Raw genomic sequence first — 19,876 nt, forward strand, 5'->3', positions numbered from 1 at the left:
TGATAAACGAGCTCAATTTGTGCCTTTTTATGGCCGTGATTCTCAACTAACAGCCTGCAGGGTGCCAGGTGGTCCCCTACTCTTTTCTAATTCACAATAAAAATAAAGTCATTCATTCAGTCATTTTTTTTTAACTTTTAGTATCCATAAGGTGCCAGAGTGGAGGATCACACACACACACACACACACACACACAAACACACACACACACACCGACAGAGAAACACCTGAAAATCCTAGAAATGTCCTAAAATCCTGAAAACGTCCTAAAATTCTAGAAACATCCCAAAATCTGCAAATTGTCCAAAAGTCCTAGAAATTTCCTAAAATCCTGAAAATGTCCTAAAATCCGACAGACATCCTAAAATCCAGGAAATGTCCTGAAACATCCTCAAATCCTAAAAGTGTCATAAAATCACAGAATTGTCCTAAAATCCTGAAAACATCCTAAAATCCGTGTAATGTCCCAAAATCATAGAAATGTCCTAAATCCCAAAAGTGTCCTAAAATCCAAGAAACATGTACAGGCAAGTTGAGTATCGCTGCTTTAATGACAATAACTGCTCAAAGTGAGAATATTTTGGGGGTTTGTGTTGAAACATTCGAAAACGATGTTTTAAATTATAGAAAAAAATGACGTCCTAACAACAGGACGTCTTTACAAAAGATTCTTAACACTGCAGAATAATAATAATAATAATAACACACCAGTCATATGAATAACCACGAGTATTTTTTTTCATTTCTGCTAACATGTCCGAACAAACTGTACACTCATACCTGACCTCTAAATTCACACAAAACAACACAGACAATATTTACAGATTTGAACCTCCGCCAGGACTCGTCTCCGTCCATGTGAGGTCAGAGGTAAAGTCGTCTCTCGTTTCGTCCTCACACGTCTACGCCTTGGCGTTGAATGTCCCGTGGAAGCCGTAGGGGATGTTGACGGGGACCGCAGCTCGTCCCAGCTCCTCGAACGTTTTGGCGTCTAACACCAGGAGGAACGTGCTCTTGTCCTGAAAGAATTGAGACACGGACCGAAAAACATCAACCAAGTGTTTAAAGATTTCCAGAATGAAAGATGTCAGACGTTTAGGAGCATTTTGTTAAAATATTATATAACATCTGATTTATTCAGGCACTAAAATGTGCTTTTAGTATTCTTATAGATACTAGATTTTGATATAATGTCTCAAAATCCCACAATTCACAGCACCTTACCGCTAAAATTAGAGGATTTTGGACCCTCTGACAAAATCATGAAGTATATTGCTAAAGGTATTGTAATCTATAATATAAGTGTGTTTAACCCTTTGAACCTAAGCAACGAGGAATGATTTCTTTCAAAACATGGAAAGAAGGAAATAGCCAATAAAATGACCCGAAATAAGTCAGAATTATTTTTTTTTTTAAAGTACAAGAAAATTACCTGGAAAATAGTTGGGTTTTTTAAATAAAAGAAAAGAAAATATTGTATTACAAAAGAATGTCTGCAAAAAAATGAATAAAATCATCGGTTAAAAAAAAAACAAAAAAAAAAAACGTAAATGTAAATGACCTGGAAAAAAGTGCTTACAAATTCTAATAATTTTGTAGCATAATTTTAAATAAATAATTAAGAAAATTTTATAGTTTTTTCTAGCTTTTTTATTTCTTTTTTCCTTAGACATTCCTTTTTAAAAAAAGGAAGCAACACCAGAAAAGTGATGTTGTTCCAGGTTTCAAAGGGTTAAAACGAGGTTTAACTTGTAACATTGCTGTGACAAAAGAAAAATCGGGAAAGTCCCTTTTCCAAAATCTCAGTCTGAACCTGACTGACCATGTTGGGTGTGATGACCACAGACATGACGACGCCATCGTCCTCCTCTGTGGCGTTGGGGGAGGGGACAAAGACGGGCTCAGAGGGATAAAGTCCGGGTCGTTCCCAAACCTTGGAGGAAATGCAGGAATTAGACGTGAGTCAAACAGTTCAATTTCCTGACTGTTATCATAGTTTACTTTTATATTCGTCAAATATTAATACATGAATGTGATCAATCAATCTGACTTTATCTGTGTAGCACTTAAGTGAGGAAACACTAAAGGCAGGATAAAACCTATAGATAATAATAATAATAATAATAATAATAATAATAATAATAATAATGATAAATGTAGTTTCAATTATAATAATTCTTCCTTCAATTCCAAAAGATCAAGGAAAAATTTTAATTTCATTTTTTAAACTGTATTTAAAAATGACTAATAAATCTACCTTGTAAAAACAGGATAACAGCAGAAATTATAATTATAAATAAAAATTGTAAAAAAAATAATAAAATGATATACCATCTAGTAAACAGACTCAAATGTATTAATAAATAGTCAATAAATAAATATAACAACATAAATATAAATATCAACCCCGTCTTCAGACAGGCTGTTTTATAAAAAATGTCATAAAAAGTTATAAAAAGATGCCTCGCTGTGAGTTTTGGTTCTAATTTTTATTCAAAGTGCTGCAGATCATACGCAACGTTAAAGTCGAAAATGATTTTTTTGTTGTACTGTTTTTCTTTTGACCTGTAATGATCACAGACCGGATGTTAGAGTTTATCTCCTTTTTTTTAATTACAGCTCATACGACCTGTAAACCAAATATCACTAAAAAAAAAAAGGTCATTTTGCAATGCTGTTAACGTTTTAAAATACATCAGACTCAGCTTACCTTCATGTGTTTCCCGTTGAGGTCCATTTTGATCAGCGAGTCTCCAACAAGATGCCTGAAGCCGCAGCCGTAGAAGTAACGGTAGGGGCGAGTGTTGTACTCGCCGTAGTTGATCTGAGGGAACTCCAAACCTCCGTAATGATGAAGGTCCTCTCTGTGCAGGTCCTCATGGGTACAGAAGACCTGCTCAGAGAAAACAACGACGTGATTAACGAAACTCAGCAGCTACAGAACCACATTTTTCCTAAATTAGCTGCGTTAAAATCCCATCAAAGGCCTCAGACGCTCATAAAAGGAGTCATTCAAATAAGATCAAACGGTTTCTTGTCTGTGGGGATTTTTTTTGAGGGAATCACAAAATTTAGATATGAGTCTGGTGACTTTTAAAGAACAAAGAAAAGTGCATCAGCATTTTTATTAACCCTTAGGGACTGTTTGGCACATTTGAAGCGCTCTTCATTTTTAATTTTTTGATCATTTTGTTCATGCATAGAGCATACATTCAGGCAAAAATTGCAGTTTTTGATTTCGCAGCCATCAAAGCATAAAAACATGCACTGTATTATTTCTGGCTGTCATTCTGGGATTTTGCCTCGGAATTTGTCATTTTTACTATTTTCCATCTGATGACATCATTTTTAGTATATTTGGCATATTGAGTAAAATTTGCTATTTCCACTAGGTGACCTGTCACAATAAATGTTTCTGTAAATCACTGACATATCCCAGACTGTGATAATAAAAAACAAAAATAGTGGTGAGATGAAAATATTTGTTTTGTTTTGTTTTTTCATCTAAAAAAAAAGTGGCATCATGACATTTAAAGGGTTAAAATTCTGAAATTCTGGGTTAAAATTCTGAAAAATAATGACATTTATGATTAGGACTGATGCTGGTAGAAAATCATATTAATGCATAATATTTTTTTACAGCCTGAGTTTGAAAGAGCGGTATGAGTGTGAGTATTTGACACTGCATAAACAATAATAAAATAAAAATCAGTGTTGCTGCTAATCATTCACATAACCTCTTGGCTGGGGTAATAAAAAAAATCTATGATATATATGGAAAATAATTCATTTTTTGTGTTGTTTTTTTCCTCTTAAAACATAGTGGCATTGTGACAAAAAACTCAAACTCAAACTCAAAACTCAAAAAACTTTTTAAAGACGCATAAAAACTTTACAGTCAATAAGTTGGGTATGTACTTATATTTTATGTTGTAGAAAATGTGAAGTCTCTTAAGCTTTTGTTACCCACATCCTGAATTTAAGGCTTCTTGCCAAAAACCTACTAAAAAAAAAAACCTTGAGACAAGGGAACCAAAGATGCTGAAATGCTTATAGATTACCGAATTTTAGGATTCCTGGGGTTCTTTATTAATCATACTGTGGCACTTTGTCTTTAATTGCTTTTAAATAGTTCATATTTTCACTTCTGCTCTTTTACTAGTTGTATGTACCTTATTACCTACCTTATTTTATCTACTGCTATCTTTATTCTTTGCTTCTCTACTTAACTAACTAAATTTTATTTTAATTCTTTTTTAAATGGTGTATTTTATTAATCTATTTATTGATTTATTTTTATCACTGAATTTATTTATTTTTTATTCTGCCTGGGCCATGTTTAATGCTATTACTAGTACTATTATTTCTGTGTTTACTGCAAATATTCTTCAAACTGCATTTATCCATATTGGGATTTGTTGATGTTGTTTGTCTTGTTTTGTGATTTTTCCTCTCGTTTGTCTGGCTTTAGTTCAGTGTTACTTTCTGGCTCTTTTCGTCATGTTTCTTCTGCGAGAAACTCCTCTCGCTTCTGCTTTGCCTTGTTCGTCAAAGCACTTTGTAAACTCTGTTTTTAAAGGCGCTTTATAAATAAAGCTATTGTTGTTTCTGGCTTTGTGCTGCTGCAACACCTGAGTTTCAGGTTCAGACACGCTCGACTCAAAAATGAGTTTCAGGTTCTCCTCCGTGCTGGTATTTGTACATCGTGTTGGCCGCCTACCTTGTTCATGGCGACTCTTTTAGCCGTGGCTGTGGTGTCGGGCCGGTTCAGGTTCTGGTCGTAGGGTGTCTCCTGGTCCACATTGAGAGGCAGAACGAAACGCCGTGGAAACGCTCTACACAAGGTGTTATACACCTGACGGAAAGATAAAAACAGCTTTTTAAACAGCTTTTGTTCAGCTGCACCAAAAAAGAACAAAAAATCCCTTTCTGCTTCTTCAGAGTTAAGATATATGTTTGAAATTGAAGTTGAAAAAAGAAAAGAAAAGTGAAGGCTGGCCTTTCTGAAACCAACAATCATCTCTTTGGTTTTTTAAGTTTAAGTTTAAGTTTTAAGCAAGATTGTGTGTTTTCGCACCAGCCCGTTCTCATTCCGAACACGTAAAATAATGCCGCTTTGACAGTGTTTTTGGCGCTCCGGACATCATGTCATCATGTAAATAAAGACGGACATCATGACAGTTCCCACAAAGTGTAACTTTTCAATCTGGATCGCCCCCTGGTGTCTGTCTGCAGTATAGCTCATAAAGCCCGCCCCTCCATGTTAGTAAATGGGACATCGGCTAAACTAAAAACTCAAAGATAACCCGAAATAAATTCTTCCCAAATATGGTTTCTGTCACTGAAGGTAGTTCACATCACCTGAAAAAATTATTATTATAAATTATTCAATTCTACAAAAAGGGGATTTTCCGCCATGATTGACAGCTGTGTCTGCCAATCCATGCGCTCGCATTCAATGGAGCTACTCGCGATTGGTTGAACGGATGTTTTGGCGGGCTTCAAATGACGTCATATTTTACTTCGCTTTAGCACAGCGGGGGTAAGCGGGGGCGTGTCGATCTATGGTTTTGTCGTTTACGTAACCCGCTTACCTCATCAAGATCTTCCCCAGACTTTCGCAGGTTTTGGATGTTGTAGTTATTGATCGCCTGGCCATCATCTGAAGCACACATGTCTATGATCAAGAAGCCGTCCTCCTCGTACGCGTTGATCTGGTGGAATGTGGTCAGCGGCTTGGCAAAGTACTTGACGGAGCTCACCTTAAAGACGGGATTGAACAGAGGGGTGAATTTGTTTGATAGACAGTAAAAGCACAGTGAATAGTCCGTTTCATAGAAACGCAGGGCCCTGCCGGAGCCTTACCTCTCCCGTCTGCTTGTGAATCAGGTGGAAGATCGTGTTGAGTTTGGGGTCCCAGTAAATGCCGTCGCTGATGCTCTTCCCCGTCAGCTTGCCTGTCACAATCTTCAACAGGTTCATCTTGATGGGCTGCTCGATGAACACCACGTAGTTCTCAGACATTGCTATAACGGATTGAGAGGATTATGTTGGTTTATTTTCAAATTTCGGAGAGGAGGATGCAGTTGTTTTTGGCATTCTGTTTTTGGCATTTTCATATCCATCCATTTTCCTCGGCCGGGTCGCAGCAGGGTCAGCAGGCTGAGCAAAGAGTCCAGACATACCCCTCATTTGATCGGCTGTTCGTTACAGCCATTGGTCATTGAAGGATTACTGGGAAACACTGACTTAAGTCAAGTTAAGAAGGATCATCTGGCCAATACCTAGACTTCTTAATAAGTATCCGAATCATGTCAGATCACTGCATCCCTACAAGAAGTCATCTTAGAACAAACACGGAGACTGAATACGTTCATAAGCAATGAGTATTTTTTTGAGTGCTTTGACTTTTGCTCACCAAAGCTGTGGTAGTAGGAGGGTTTACTCTTGTCCACGGAGGGAATAGAGCACAGCACTGTGGCTCCCTCCAGGGTTTCTCCAGCTGTTTTCTTGGTCGGCGGCACTCGGATGATGTTGTAATTCGCTCCTGTCGGCACAGATATGATTAGTTTGTTGCTTGACCCTTTAAAACTTGGATGAAAATCACTTTTCTTGTCCTGCGTTCAGATGCATTTGACAAGTATTGCAAATTAGTTTGATTTATTTAAAAAATAACACACAAGGGCTAAAAAAGGCAACGAGGAAATTGTTTTTTAAAAATTAGTAGATTTAGAAAATTATTTTTTTAAAAGCTAGGGGAATATTTCTAGGGAAAAAAAAGAAAAAAAGCACATTTTCAGGTCATTTCCTTTGTTTGTTTTGTTTTGTTTACGTTCTTCTTTTGTGATAATTTTCAGGCAATTTTGTTGTAGTTTTTACTAATTTTTTGTCATTTTTGGTTAATTTTTTCTCATATTTTTCAAAGGAATCAAGACAATTTACTCAAGTTTCAAAGGGTTAAGGTCATCAGACACGCACTTGCATATTGTACAGAGATACAATAAACAGACTTTTAATTGATTTGGAGTCCTAAATTACCTTTAGGGGTGTATGAATTCCCCATGTTATAAGTAGTCCCATCAGGCTCAGTGTGAGGGTGTGCGGTCGCTCCGTTCACTGCAATAAATTTGCTCCAGTCCACCTTAAAAAGGTAAAAATACACAAGGGAAAATAATTTGTTAACTATTTCTATTTCACGAGTTTTTCCAGAAGCAAATCACACAATGAGGAGCAACAACAGGCAGCAGGCCTGCTGTAAATTTGCATAATATTGCACTAGTTTCTGACTCGCCTCATGTGGAAAACCTCAGTAAAACTAACTGCTGTGCACAGATGTGTCTCTGCAGAATTTTCAGCCACAACCACATTTTTTGTTTTCACCTTTTGGGTTGTCTCGAGTGTCTCAGGGTCCACCTTGTGCATGTTATTGGTTTCCGTGCTGACGTAATAATCGCCTTTGTAGGTCACAAAGCTCACGTTGGCATTATCTGTGGGCTCTAGAGGGGTAAAAGAAAAGGTGAAAACCCTGCTGTTTCTGTTATATGTTGCTCAAATCTGTTGAAACGAATTTTAAATTCTATTGGAGATCCCAATCTTTCCAAAGCTGGAGTGAATTTCCACCAAAATGTTGATGAAATGTTTATAAAATCTAAGATTCATTGTGAAAATCAATGGTTTCTAAAGATAAAACTGTCAAATTATTAATTATTTTACTGTTATTTTAGAACAAGCCAACTTGTTTACATATTTTGTAAAACCAAAATCATAACAACAGCCAAATGAATGCATGTAAACTATTATATTTAACTAATTTTTTTAGTACCATTTTAAATTATATTGGAGATCCCAAACTTTCCAAAGCTACTTTTAAAGGACCTGGAAAATTGAGAATTTCCACCAAAATGTTGATGAAATGTTTATAAAATCTAATATTTACTGTGAAAATCAGTGAATTCAGGGGATAAAACTATGAAAACACTTGAGTTATTTTACAGTTTGTAAGAACAAACAACTTGTTTACATTTTTGTAAAATCCAAAGTCCTAACAACAGCTACATGTATACACAGACAATTTCATTTTTAACAAATTATTTAGTCCTATTTTATATATATGTATGTATATATATATATGTATGTATGTATATATATATATATATATATATATATATATATATATATATATATATATATATACATCGACTCAATTTATAATTTTCTGTTACAAACCAACAGCTGCTTGTTTACAGCTAAACTATCCTTCTAAACAAATGATCTAGTCCCAAAATATTATGTTAGCTGAATATTTTGGGACCATATACTTGGTTAAAAATTATATTTTAGGTGTATTCATGTCGCTGTTGTTATGACTTTGAATCTACAAAAACATAAACAAGTTGATTTTATTCAGGAAAACAGTAAAATAATTAAATGTTTCATTTTTTTAACATCTGAAACATTTGATTTTCACAATAAATATTCAATTTTATAAACATTTTGGTGAAAATTCCCAATTTTCCAGCTTTGAAAAGTTTGGGATCTCCGATAGAATTTAAAAAGAGGTTAAATGGATTTGAGTTTATCTGAAACACAGGAGCCGGTGATTTGGGAGTTTAGAGTTTAAAGGTTATCAGCACAACGATAACTCACTCTTCGCTCACTTCCATGTGTTTCCAGATTCTCAGATGGGAAATTTAAGCTCAAAACAATTTTATTGTGCCATTATCTGTTGAATACTTAACTACAGTATTTGATTAAATGGCACTAGTTGAATTTATTTTACCCAAATAATTTTATTTACCCACTTTTTCTGAGACACGTGGAAGTGTGCTAAACAGTGAGGCGTCTTAACAGCGTCATTAACAGACTCTTGTTCCTGCTCATGGCGTTTGACAAAATACTCACGTGGAAATTCAAATCTGGACAGAAAGCGCTGGAAGAAGTTTTTGCAGGGGTCTGGCACAGTGATGGTGCCAAACTCTGACACTGCGATGCGGCTGTGCTCCTTGTTGGCTTTGTAGCTGTCGCTGGACAGGAAGCGGCTTCTGTAAGTCACCTGTCCGTTGGATATTTGGAAGCGGTGCAGGAGCGCCATGCCGTCGAACCAGTGGTTGAACCTGATGAGAATCAAGCAGAAAGGAGTCAGCTTTGTGATGCATCGGTCGCAGCATCAGAGCAAAACTTTAAAAAATTTTCACCCACTTGTGGTTTCCGATCTCAAACTTCCCGGGCCCGTTTCTCAAGAAGGATCCGCTGATCCATTCTGGGATTTTTCCAGTGATGACAGTGCTGATGGGCTCCGGGGTCTCCTCCACTGACCTCACAATCTTCTCAATGCAGGGCAGACCGTGCACATTTGTGAAGTGGGTGATGGTCTTTCTAGACTTGGATTTTTTGAGTGCTGTGGGAAAAAAAGGAAGCAAACTTCAATAAAGAGTCGCATTTTCTATAAAACAAGGGACGATGGGCTTCATGCAGCAACACTCTTAAATTTCTGTATTTTCTCTTAATTTTCTGGTAAGAGAAAAAATAAGAGAAGTCAACTCCAGATGCACCAAACGCTCCAAATCTGCTCTGACTCGGCGAACTCAATGATAAATGCCACTTGATCGTAATTCACCTGTCGGCACAGGTAACGCCCACTAAACACCATATACGTGCAAAGACTCTGACACATGAACAAAATTTGTGACACCAAAAAAAAAGGCTGCAAGAAGAACTTCTGCAGCTGCTAAATAAACTTAAAGTAAATGTGATTCAAAATAATGAAAATAATTACAAGAAAAATCAGCAAATAATAAAAATAACAGAAAAGCAAAAAAAAAAAAAAAAAAAATTCTTGATACGAGCAGAAATAGCAGAAAATTTGTTCGTATATAGTTATACTAATTAGTCAGTGATATTAATTATATTAATTATTAATAAAATTAATATTACTTAATTAAATATGAATTAATAAAATAACTGATTTGAAGTGAAATTATGCATAGCTGGTACAATCAAACGTTCACCTGTATTGATCTGTTGGTGTGTCTTGGTGTCCATGGCTGGAGCTTTGTCTCTTGAGCGTGGATCTCTGTGGTGTTTTTCCGGAGCTGGCGCAGCTTTATACTGGTCGCGATGCCCCCCAGAAACAGATAAGTGGGCAAGCACACCATGATTTCATGCTTACATAAGCCTTTACAAGACAGAGGCACTTTGTGATCACAAGATGACACAAGTGGTAACTTATTCACAGAGATAATCATTTATCTTTCTGACAAGTGGCAAAATCTCTGCTGCTGCATTCATCATGCTTCAGACATGCTTATTCCATATGAGAATTTATAGTCTGCTGAGTCATGCTTTTATGTGCATGCATGTATGTAGCGATGTGAAAAAAAGTGATGTCGCTCCAGGTTTCAAAGAGTTAAATAACGCTCAACTAATGCACGAGTCACGGTGATAAAACGTATCAATCAATGCAGGGTGTCCATCATTGCGCATCATTAACAAGTGATCGTTTGTTATTGTATATTCTCTTATCAAGTGTGACCAAAATGTTTACAGCAGCACACAATCGTTTTTTATTTCAGGATGGAAACTTCTGTTTTTGGAATAATAAAAGCATTCAGGAGCATTTATCCTACTGACTGAGATTTTTCTGTACGCTTTATGTGGAGCAAAAGAGTGTCTGATAACTGCGCAGACGTAGGTCACTCATAAAGAGGCGCACTGAGCATTTTATGGTAGCAGGGTCAATCCCCTCTTTATGTGTTTTCACAAAGGTCGCAGATGTGCAGGTCAGGCTGACAGCAGAATCTAAATTGCCTCTACAGATTACGTCGTTTGTAATCACTCAGTCATTGAGTCGGGGGATCACGGGGACGTCTCTTGATTTGCAGATGGAGATTTCTTATAGTTTGTTAGATTTTTTAAAAAATAACATGAGTCTGAAATACAGAATTGTTTTAAAATGTTAGAAATGTGGATCTCTTGACAAATATTTTATCACATAAAATCATACGAGGTACAACTCCAGCCAAATGTGATCCCATGAGTCAGCGTATGACGCCACAAGGCACCTTTCGTGTGCATGAAACACTGCTGGATGGCGTCAGGTGGGAATGCAGCTGGACAAAACCATATTTGGTGATTTTATATGCCAGTAGACGGACAGACGGCACATGCCGCATCTACATGCGTCAGGTAGAAATGCTGCCAGGCGCCTATAGGGTGGGCGGGATGGATCCAACAACCAACGCACATCTAATGGTCTATAATTTGGGAGTCTGGTGTTTTCCCATCAGGATGTGCTTCAGCTGTTTACGCTCCGCGATGCTGTTAATGTGATGTCAAATGCACAAAGCAGCACGGACCTTATGTTTACACAACAGCACGCACCGTCACGATGGTTTGGATAAGACAACAAAGTCACAGCCGTTTAGGTGAGGCACAGGTGAGGCACACATCACATGGGAAGTGAATCCCACGCTCCTGCACTGAAGTCGGTTGCTGGCCGTCCGCCAGCGTAGAATAATAACAACGCCACCAGTTTTGTCCACCTGCAGTCTCATCTGACGCCATCCAGCTCCGTTATGGTTGGAGGCGAAATGTGGCTTTTGGCGTCACACTCATACGCCGAAAGCACTGATGGAGCGGCGCTATGTGACAAGTTCGGAGAGAGAACGGGCTGCCTGTGCTGTTGTCGTCTAAACAAGACCACGTGCAGCGTCACCCCACCATCTGCATTTGTTGACATCACAGTAGCGGCCTCCCAGGACGTAAACAGGAAGTAAAAAGGAAACCTACGACATAATAAATAAACACAGCAGCAACATGTGAGGAGCTGGGATGAGAACGAGTTGGTTTTGCACCAGTTTGCCAGCTGCTCCTCTCTGTACGCAGCCTCATCCTCACTGCTGACACGGCGGTGTCTTCTGCGAGTTTTATGATGTGGTTACTGAACCCGGCCGAGAAAGCACGAGTCAGCAGAGTGAACAGTGAGAGACATCCCGTATTCGCCACAGTGGGTTCTGACATGTTGCTGCCCACGCTTACTGTTTGCCTCCTCTGTGTCAGAAAATTCAGGATCTGATTACAAGTGCAGGCGTCCACAGTCAGCATCCTCGGCTTCTCCGCTGGTTGCTGTGATATGATGTATTAACCTGTTCAGAACCCATTACCATAAAACTTCAATGAAGTCTTTAGTGTGCATGCCTTATGGGCCCGAAGATCTGCGTGTTTTAGACGACGGAAACACACGGACAGAAAAAGAGCTTTTTTTTTTTGCTTTACACACCAACGAGCAGCTCTCACAGGAGTGAACGAGGACCTGCTGCCATGGCAGCATCCGGACTTTCTTTTTAGGTTGAGTCAGATGACTGTTATCATAGATCTAGACATCCTAGAATTTTGACAAACTTGTTAGCCGATTTCCGCATCCCGATGAGTGACTCACAGCCACACGCCACCACCGTCCAAAGCCGACTACAAAAAGCACTTAAATCAGCACTTAAAAAAAAGAGACATGAGGGCCTAAATCAACCCTCTGAAACTTGAGCAAATTACCTTTATTTTTTTTAAAAATACAGGAGGAAGGCAATGCGCAGCTGAAGAAGAAATTATTCAAAAATTTGCAAGAAATTACTTAAAAATGTGTTTCTTTTTAAATGAAATGAAAAAAATATAAAAACAAACAAGGCAAACAAGAAAAATGCTTAAGAAATTATAATAAATCTGTAACATAATTTTAAATATTTTGATAATCATAAATATAGTTTTTTTCCCTGCTTTTTTTAGTTTTCCAGAGACATTTTCTCCCTAGCATTTAAAAAAGGGTTTTCAAAATCTACTAATTTCTTGCAATTTGTTGAAAATTTCTTACCAAGTTGCTAACTGTCTTTTCCCCCACATGTTTGAAAGAAATTGCACCAATTTGCTCAGAGTTTAAATGTTTCAGCACTGTTTTACTGGGGTTGACAGAGAGGGGAGTGAAAAACGTTGGCCATATCTATATCGGTCTCTCACTCAGCAGTTTCTCCTAATATTTCTTTACTTTCTGGGACAGAACATCTCCCAGGCTTGGCGGACTTGCCTTCTTTTTATTGTACATGGTCTAAAACCTACTGTAAAAACTGTATCAGCTCTCACTTTGTGTTATCAGTATCTACACATTTACTACGGGTGAAACGAAGGGTGGGGATATCTTGAGCGGTCTGACCTCCACAGCGCAGGTGAAAAAGCAGTCAAACGTCAAAAGTTCAGCTCTGTGGTACAGAAAGAGTACTTGCCTTTAAAACAAACAGGCCCCGCATGTGTAAAATCACCCTCGAGGGAGCAGATTTATGTAAGGATGGCCTCTGACCCCAGCCGGTTATAGCAACTAACTTAAATATTTTAAGAATTAAAGCAACAAAGCAGGGAATATCAGTGGTGCGCAAAGTATTCAGACCTTTTACTCAACTAAAGGTACAAATACCACCCTGTGAAAATATCCTGTTACCAGTAAAAGCCTTGCAATGAAAATATTATTTAAGTAAAAGTAAGTATAGTAGATATAAACAGGAAAATATACTTAAAGTATTAAAAGTTAAAGTACCCAATGCAAATAAATAAATAAATAAAAATAAAAACCCAAAGACACTCAAAACACCCCCTAAACCTCAAAATGATTAAAAATAGAAGAAAAAAAAAACATACCAAACTTCAAAATTAAAAAAGAAGAGTGCTACGCTGCCTTTAGTTTTTGAAGGTGACTGAATATGAGAAGACAAGTTGGTAATTTTGTAAAGACTTCATCAAATTAAAAATTCAAGTCAGCGCAGACACTACTTTCCTTTTAAAGTTAAAACAAATGTTATGTTTTTACAGTGTACCTTTACTATATCCAGTATAGTTACAACATGTATCCGGCTTACTGACTGTTTTTAAAACATCTCGCCCCCTACTTGACAGCTCATTACTGACAAATACCATTTTACATCAGTATCAAACATGGTAAGGTCGTAGGGCTTTCTTCATTACAGGTAAGTCTACTTATAAGTCGGTATCAGGCAGAATTTTTAGCAACATTACAGGTTCCAATATCTATGATAACACAATAGCTTTGCCATTTCCTGTACATAATGAATCATTATTATCATGAATCATCATTTCTGTGAATACAACTGCACCGGGCTGGACACTACAGCTGACAAAAACTCCTGTGTCTAAAAGGAAACTCCCAAAAAAACAAGTCATGCACCCTGCAGCAAACACAGAGAAAAAGACTGACCAACATTACATAAGCTTATCCAAGCCATTTGATGGGGAACACCACCTAAATTAAGAACTCTGATGTGTTGTTTCCATGGCCAAGGAAAGTTCAGCCAGTCGCAGCAAAAATGAGCGACTTTCTGTCAAAGCCAGAGGAGTCAAAGGGGCCGTTTGCAAAGCAACGATTCTTGTATGAAATATTAAAGTTTTGCTGCGGTTTGGCCTGTCGTTCACATGATAACGACGCTTTAGAGGTCTAAAAACACAAACTTTTGAAACCGGGTTCCAGAAAGTAATTTTTTGAAAACGACACCCCTTCAGTCGTAAACGTTACGGTGGCTTGTGGTGATTGCATTTACACTTCATAAATCCTAAAAGTTCAAAGTGTTCATTTGTGAAAAAGCTGTAGTCAGCTAATAGTTAATGAATGAGGTATTTACTGACGTATTTTTTGCCGTACAGCCAAACATAAAATTCTCATAAGCTTGTGCAGCCCTTGTTTCAGGCCTCTTACTTAAAAAACCGCTGACTTTGAAATGACATTTTGTGGCTACAGTGTGATGAAAATTACAGTAACCCCACGAGACAGGAGTTTTTCTTCAATGAAAAAAGACAAGACACCATTTTGTGTGGGACTGTTTGAAAAACTTAATGATAGTCAGTGTATTACGTACAGCAGTGCGCCCCCTTTTTGCAGAAATACTGCATTGCGTTGCATCGCTGTGGACAGGATTTACAGTAAAGCGTATTTTAAGCACCTCGAAAAGGGCCGACCTAAAAAAATCAGTCGAAGTGGACGCTATATTTGCAACATTTTCACCACTTTACCTCGCCGTCAGTCAGCTCTTTCCTTTGGTGCTACATTGTTTTAACTGTATAAATTTTGTATTTTTATACGAAAACCCATTTATGCTGTATTTCGTAGAGCTCCTTTGGTGGTCTGTTTCTGCAAACAGGGACTGTGCCAACCAACATCTACTGTATGTAATACACTGACCATAGATAGTATTAAAAAATGGGTAAAATGGGTATTAAAATGTCATTTGTAGTATTCCAAATTATATCTTGAATTAGATCAATATTAAATTCAAAAGTAAATAAGGTCGACTGTCCAAAATATGGCTCAGGGAAAAGGGAAACATAGCAAAAACCACACACACAAGCACACTTTTCATATAATAAGAGTAATGACTGATCACTCACTTTGTGAATGTTCCCTTTAGGGTCATGTAAATGGGACAAAAATAAGAAATGTGTTTTTGATTTTCTTATTTGTGACAGGGACACAAATATGACAGTAAGTGAAATATCAAGCATGAAAGGAACTTGTGTATAAATAAGTTATAAGCTATTTTGCTGGAACATTATGACTCAAAAATACCCACTTTGGCATGAAGGGGACAAAGACAAGCTTGTGTTGATCGGAGCTGCAGGATAAGTGCTGATCAGTAAAAAAACTGAAACACGAACAATCAGCTCATCGTTTGTTTTTACGAGAACTTGGGATTCATATTGTTGTACGAGACTTTACACATTACTACGTGTTTACCTGTAGACCCCAGCAGCACATGAAGGTCGTTTAAAATTACTTAAAACAAAGAAAGAAAAAGTATATTATATTTTGGAAACGATGCTTATTTAGATCAAGCAAGTTAATTTTGTCTTCTTATTTCAGATTATTTAAGATTATAAGATTTCAGATTATAAGTGTCACCTGACCGCTGAGGAAGACTGTAGTTGTCAGTCGAAACATGTCAGTGTAAAAAACATCTCCTACATTTTTTGTCTGATAAAAAAGAAACAGAATAAATAATGCTTATTTACTTTTTCCCCCAAATATTACATGACAACATTTAATCTCTCCCCTAATATCTTTGAATTATGGAGTCAGGCGACAATTCGCTTACAAGGACAACGCTTTTTCACCCAACTTGCAAAAACGTCTTTTCTGTCAGTGCTTGACGCCAAATACTCACTTTATGCTGAGCTAAACACATCTCCTGTTTGCTACAATTTCATATTTAAGGCACAAACACAAGACTTGGATTAAGTCACTTAAATAAATTTGGGAAACAAAGTTAAAAAGTGAATTTCCCAAAATGCTGAATTACTTCTTTAAAACAGAAAATGTTCAGAAAATTTAGCAAAGTCATTGTGATTCTGGAAAAATAGTGATAAAAGGGTATCATAATTATCAGAAGATAACATCAATGTACTTCACAGGCAGTCCTTTGCTGAGCTATTTTTTATTGGCACAAACAAGTGAAGCAGAAATAGATGGAAAAGCCCAGCCACTGCTGCCCCAGCACACTGGATCCCACAAACAGAGGCTCTGTGGTGGGAATCCCTCTGGCACAGATGCTTCACAAAGATCATTTCGCACAGATATCACAGGGAAAACAACTCTATAAAGGTAACGATTAAAGGCTTAATATTTGCTTTAATTGGGGTGTAGCATGGGGTGGTTCTACACAGACCAGCTTCACTTTCTGACTGTGATGTCTCAGGTGTGGTGTCACCCTCCTTGACGACTGTTATCTTTGGGAAACCGTGGTTCACCTCCAGGGAGATGAGACTTTTCCGAACAGGCCTAAGATGTTTCATCCGTTCTCATCCCAACTCGTCAAATATTGCCGCTTTGTCAGCGATCTCCTGCATCTACTCATGACGTTTTAGGTGTCCCTCTGCGTCAGCTGTTTACGCTCCGAGATGCCGTTAATGTGATGTAAACAAATGCACATGGTGGAATGATGCAGCAAGATGAGCATGTGCTCATGTTTACACATCATGAGCACATGGCAACTAATGTTAGCCTAATGCTAACCATCCGTTAGCAGCAAAGTCATGGACAGTTAGGTTTAGGCAAAAGAGGCACATGGTGAGATGCAGAAATAAAAAACCTCACATCCACGAGTAAACAGCAGACTCCCACGTGAAAGGCGGTTGTTTGTGGGATCCATCGACCTTCCCTCCCACCTGCCCTATGAGTGCACTAACGCTTTACGTCACACACGGCAGCGGTGCAAATATTCTTCTGTGTTTCATCACTCGTTCAGCCCAGCCACATCCTCAAGTGACGCCGTAATGGGCATGCGACCTGTTATGTCTGACTACGTGCTTGAGTGACGCCACCCGTGCACGTGGCATGAAGCGTGGCAGCGTATAATAACAGTGCCACCAGGTCTGTTCAGCCACGTTCTCATCTGACACGAGTTCCAGGTGGATACAGAAGGTGGCTTTTGGTGTCACGTATGTATGTCGAAAGCACTGACAGGATGGGCGTATTCAAACTAAGCGGACGCCAACCAGACGCCAACCAGACGCCGAAGGCAGCGTGCGTAATAGACGCCGAAGGCAGCGTGTGAGATATAGACATCACAGGCAGCGTGTCATATAGACATCAAATGCAGCGTGTGATATAGACATCAAAGGCAGCGTGTGATATAGACGCCGAAGGCAGCGTGTGATATAGACATCAAAGGCAGCGTGTGATATAGACGCTAAAGGCAGCGTGTGATATAGACGTAGAGGGGGCCGTACAATTCCTAGGTATTTGAAAACCCAAAATGAAGACTACCTCGACCAGTGAGCTGAGTAATCAAGTCGCGATGCATCTCGTTGTCGTGTACACTATCCACTTCTGATTGGATCACTCGAGAGTTATGTTAATACCAGGAGTAAACAGGCTCATCTAATCAAATGTTCAAAAAAAAGGGAAACTTTCGAATTGACTTAACGATTAACGAATTTTTAGGAAAGTATGGTATTCAGCTGAAATGGTGTTCCATCTATATGTGTCATTTTACTTTATATAAGTCATTAAACTAATTCAGATTCAAAAAATTCCATAAATTAATAGTAAAATGGGCTCAAAAATATTTGTTTGTAGTTTGTACATATCCGTCCCCAGTTACGCTGCTGTCCTCAGGGGAAATACTTAGTTCCTAATTTTGTGCAGCAGCATGAAATTCCCCATGCAAGCTTCGACAAATCCAACTGTTGTTGATGTTCCCATCCAGAGCTAAACTCTGATGTGACTAAATATTGCCAATGTGGCTTTTTACACCATTTCTCAGTGTCCTACTTTGAAATTTAACACAAGGTATTCAGCTATTCTGCTAAAGTTTATACACAAAGAGTGCATTCAGCAGCTTTACACGCTCTAAAAAACTAAAAAGAATACGTCATCTCTGTCTACTAAGCAAACATAGACTCACACAGGACTAAAGATCCAGATCTAACTCGCTCCATGGACTTTGTCACTCTAAACTACGTCACCTGACATTGTAGCCATATTTATTAATTTATTTTTTCATTTTTTTCTACTTTAAAATGATCCAGTTTTATTCAGCGTGCCCTCAGTTTGGGGAAACAGGCACGTAAGCTGTGGAAGAGGGTCAGCAACAAATCATGTTCTTAGGTGGCACTATAAAAGCAAGAAATTACTTTTTTAATAAAAAGAAGGGTAAAAGAAAATTGCCTCAAAATAAGCAAAATAAAATGAAATTAAACAAAATGACATTTTCTCATCCTATATTACTACTTTTTGTGATACATCTGCCTTTTCCTCAGGTTTCAAAGGGTCAGATAGCTTAAGCAAGGCGTCTGATTTTAAAGGGTTAAATGACTTTAAGTCTACATTTCTTTTAGTAGGCAAAATGAACCTTAAAAAATGTGCAGCTGGTGAAATCGTTCTGTTAATCTTGCAACATGGTGCATTCATTTTAGCGTTTCATCTGTGCTGCTGGTAGCCTTTGGGGAAAATCACCTCGCTGTGAGTCATGTTCCTCCCTTTTTACAAAACACACATTTAAGCCTTCACGTCGCTCGCACTATTATTTGTTTTATCTATGCCTCAGGATGACTACCCCACTTGAAATTAGTCTAAAAGAGACAGCGAGCAGGCATATGTTTATGGCTCGAGGTGTTGTAATTTGTGGTAAACCAGAATGGTTTAACAGGAACTTGAATCAGTGCAAACATGTGTGAAAGTAGGTGGTTCAGCTTAACCAGAGCACCTGCCAAAGGGTGCTAACAGATGTGCAGAAAAACACAAGTGTTTACAGAATAACAGAAAGAAGGTGTTTATTCAGGAATCCTTTGAAACCCAAGCAAATACGCATGATTTCTTTCAAAAACATTAAAAGGCAGCAATGGGCAATGAAATGACCCAGAAAACAACAAAAAAACAACTGAAAATTAGTCTGCAAAATATATTAATAAATAAATGTAAAAAAAAGATGTAAATGTCTTGGAGAAAGTGTTTACAAATTCTAACAAATTTGTAGCATAATGTAAAATATATAAAAAGGGAAATCATAAATATAGTTTATCTAAACATTTCCCACCAAGTTGCTCTTTGTTATTCCCCCCATGTTTTTCAAAAAATAAATCCCACCAATTTTCTCAGAGTTTGAAGGTTTTGGTGTTTGTAAAAAGTGTCTGACAGCAACACAAATAAGTGATGTTCCAGCTTTGAAAAGGTAAAATCAACACGTTCATGTTTGACTTGTTCTGTGACATTTCTGACTTCTTTGGGCCCTCTGGTGGCAGATACGGCACACTGTCAGGACCAACAAGCCAGTTTCATCCAAGAGAAAAAGAGTCAAAAATTGCCTCACAATAAAGGCGTAAAATTTAATTA

At 37.9% G+C, this 19,876-nt stretch overlaps 1 protein-coding gene across 1 annotated transcript; it reads right to left on the minus strand.

The window, feature by feature from the left end:
* Nucleotides 1-532: 532 nt before the first annotated feature.
* Nucleotides 533-10,137, minus strand: bco2b (beta-carotene oxygenase 2b). The gene is made up of 12 exons (XM_088078499.1): nucleotides 10,008-10,137; nucleotides 9,199-9,397; nucleotides 8,902-9,113; nucleotides 7,381-7,496; nucleotides 7,039-7,141; nucleotides 6,419-6,547; nucleotides 5,866-6,026; nucleotides 5,595-5,762; nucleotides 4,721-4,855; nucleotides 2,711-2,893; nucleotides 1,823-1,933; nucleotides 533-1,019 (listed from the first exon to the last, which is right to left on the minus strand). Exons 1-12 carry the CDS (start codon nucleotides 10,039-10,041, stop codon nucleotides 903-905), a joined length of 1,668 nt encoding a protein of 555 aa, XP_087934625.1. The 5' UTR covers nucleotides 10,042-10,137; the 3' UTR covers nucleotides 533-902.
* Between the last annotated feature and the right edge of the window lie 9,739 nt (nucleotides 10,138-19,876).

This window comes from Plectropomus leopardus, chromosome 6, assembly GCF_026936395.1.
Source record: "Plectropomus leopardus strain MGB_pleo_1.0 chromosome 6, ASM2693639v1, whole genome shotgun sequence".
NCBI classification, from domain to species: Eukaryota; Metazoa; Chordata; class Actinopteri; order Perciformes; family Serranidae; genus Plectropomus; species Plectropomus leopardus.

What these genes read in the sequence shown, in the direction of transcription:
- bco2b (XM_088078499.1), bottom strand. Translation starts at nt 10,041, where the DNA reads ATGGACACCAAGACACACCAACAGATCAATACAG. An exon ending in ACACCAACAGATCAATACAG is followed by an intron (nt 9,398 to 10,007) that starts GTGAACGTTTGA and finishes TTTTTCCCACAG; the next exon opens with CACTCAAAAAATCCAAGTCT. An exon ending in TGGTCATCACACCCAACATG is followed by an intron (nt 1,020 to 1,822) that starts GTCAGTCAGGTT and finishes CAATTCTTTCAG; the next exon opens with GACAAGAGCACGTTCCTCCT.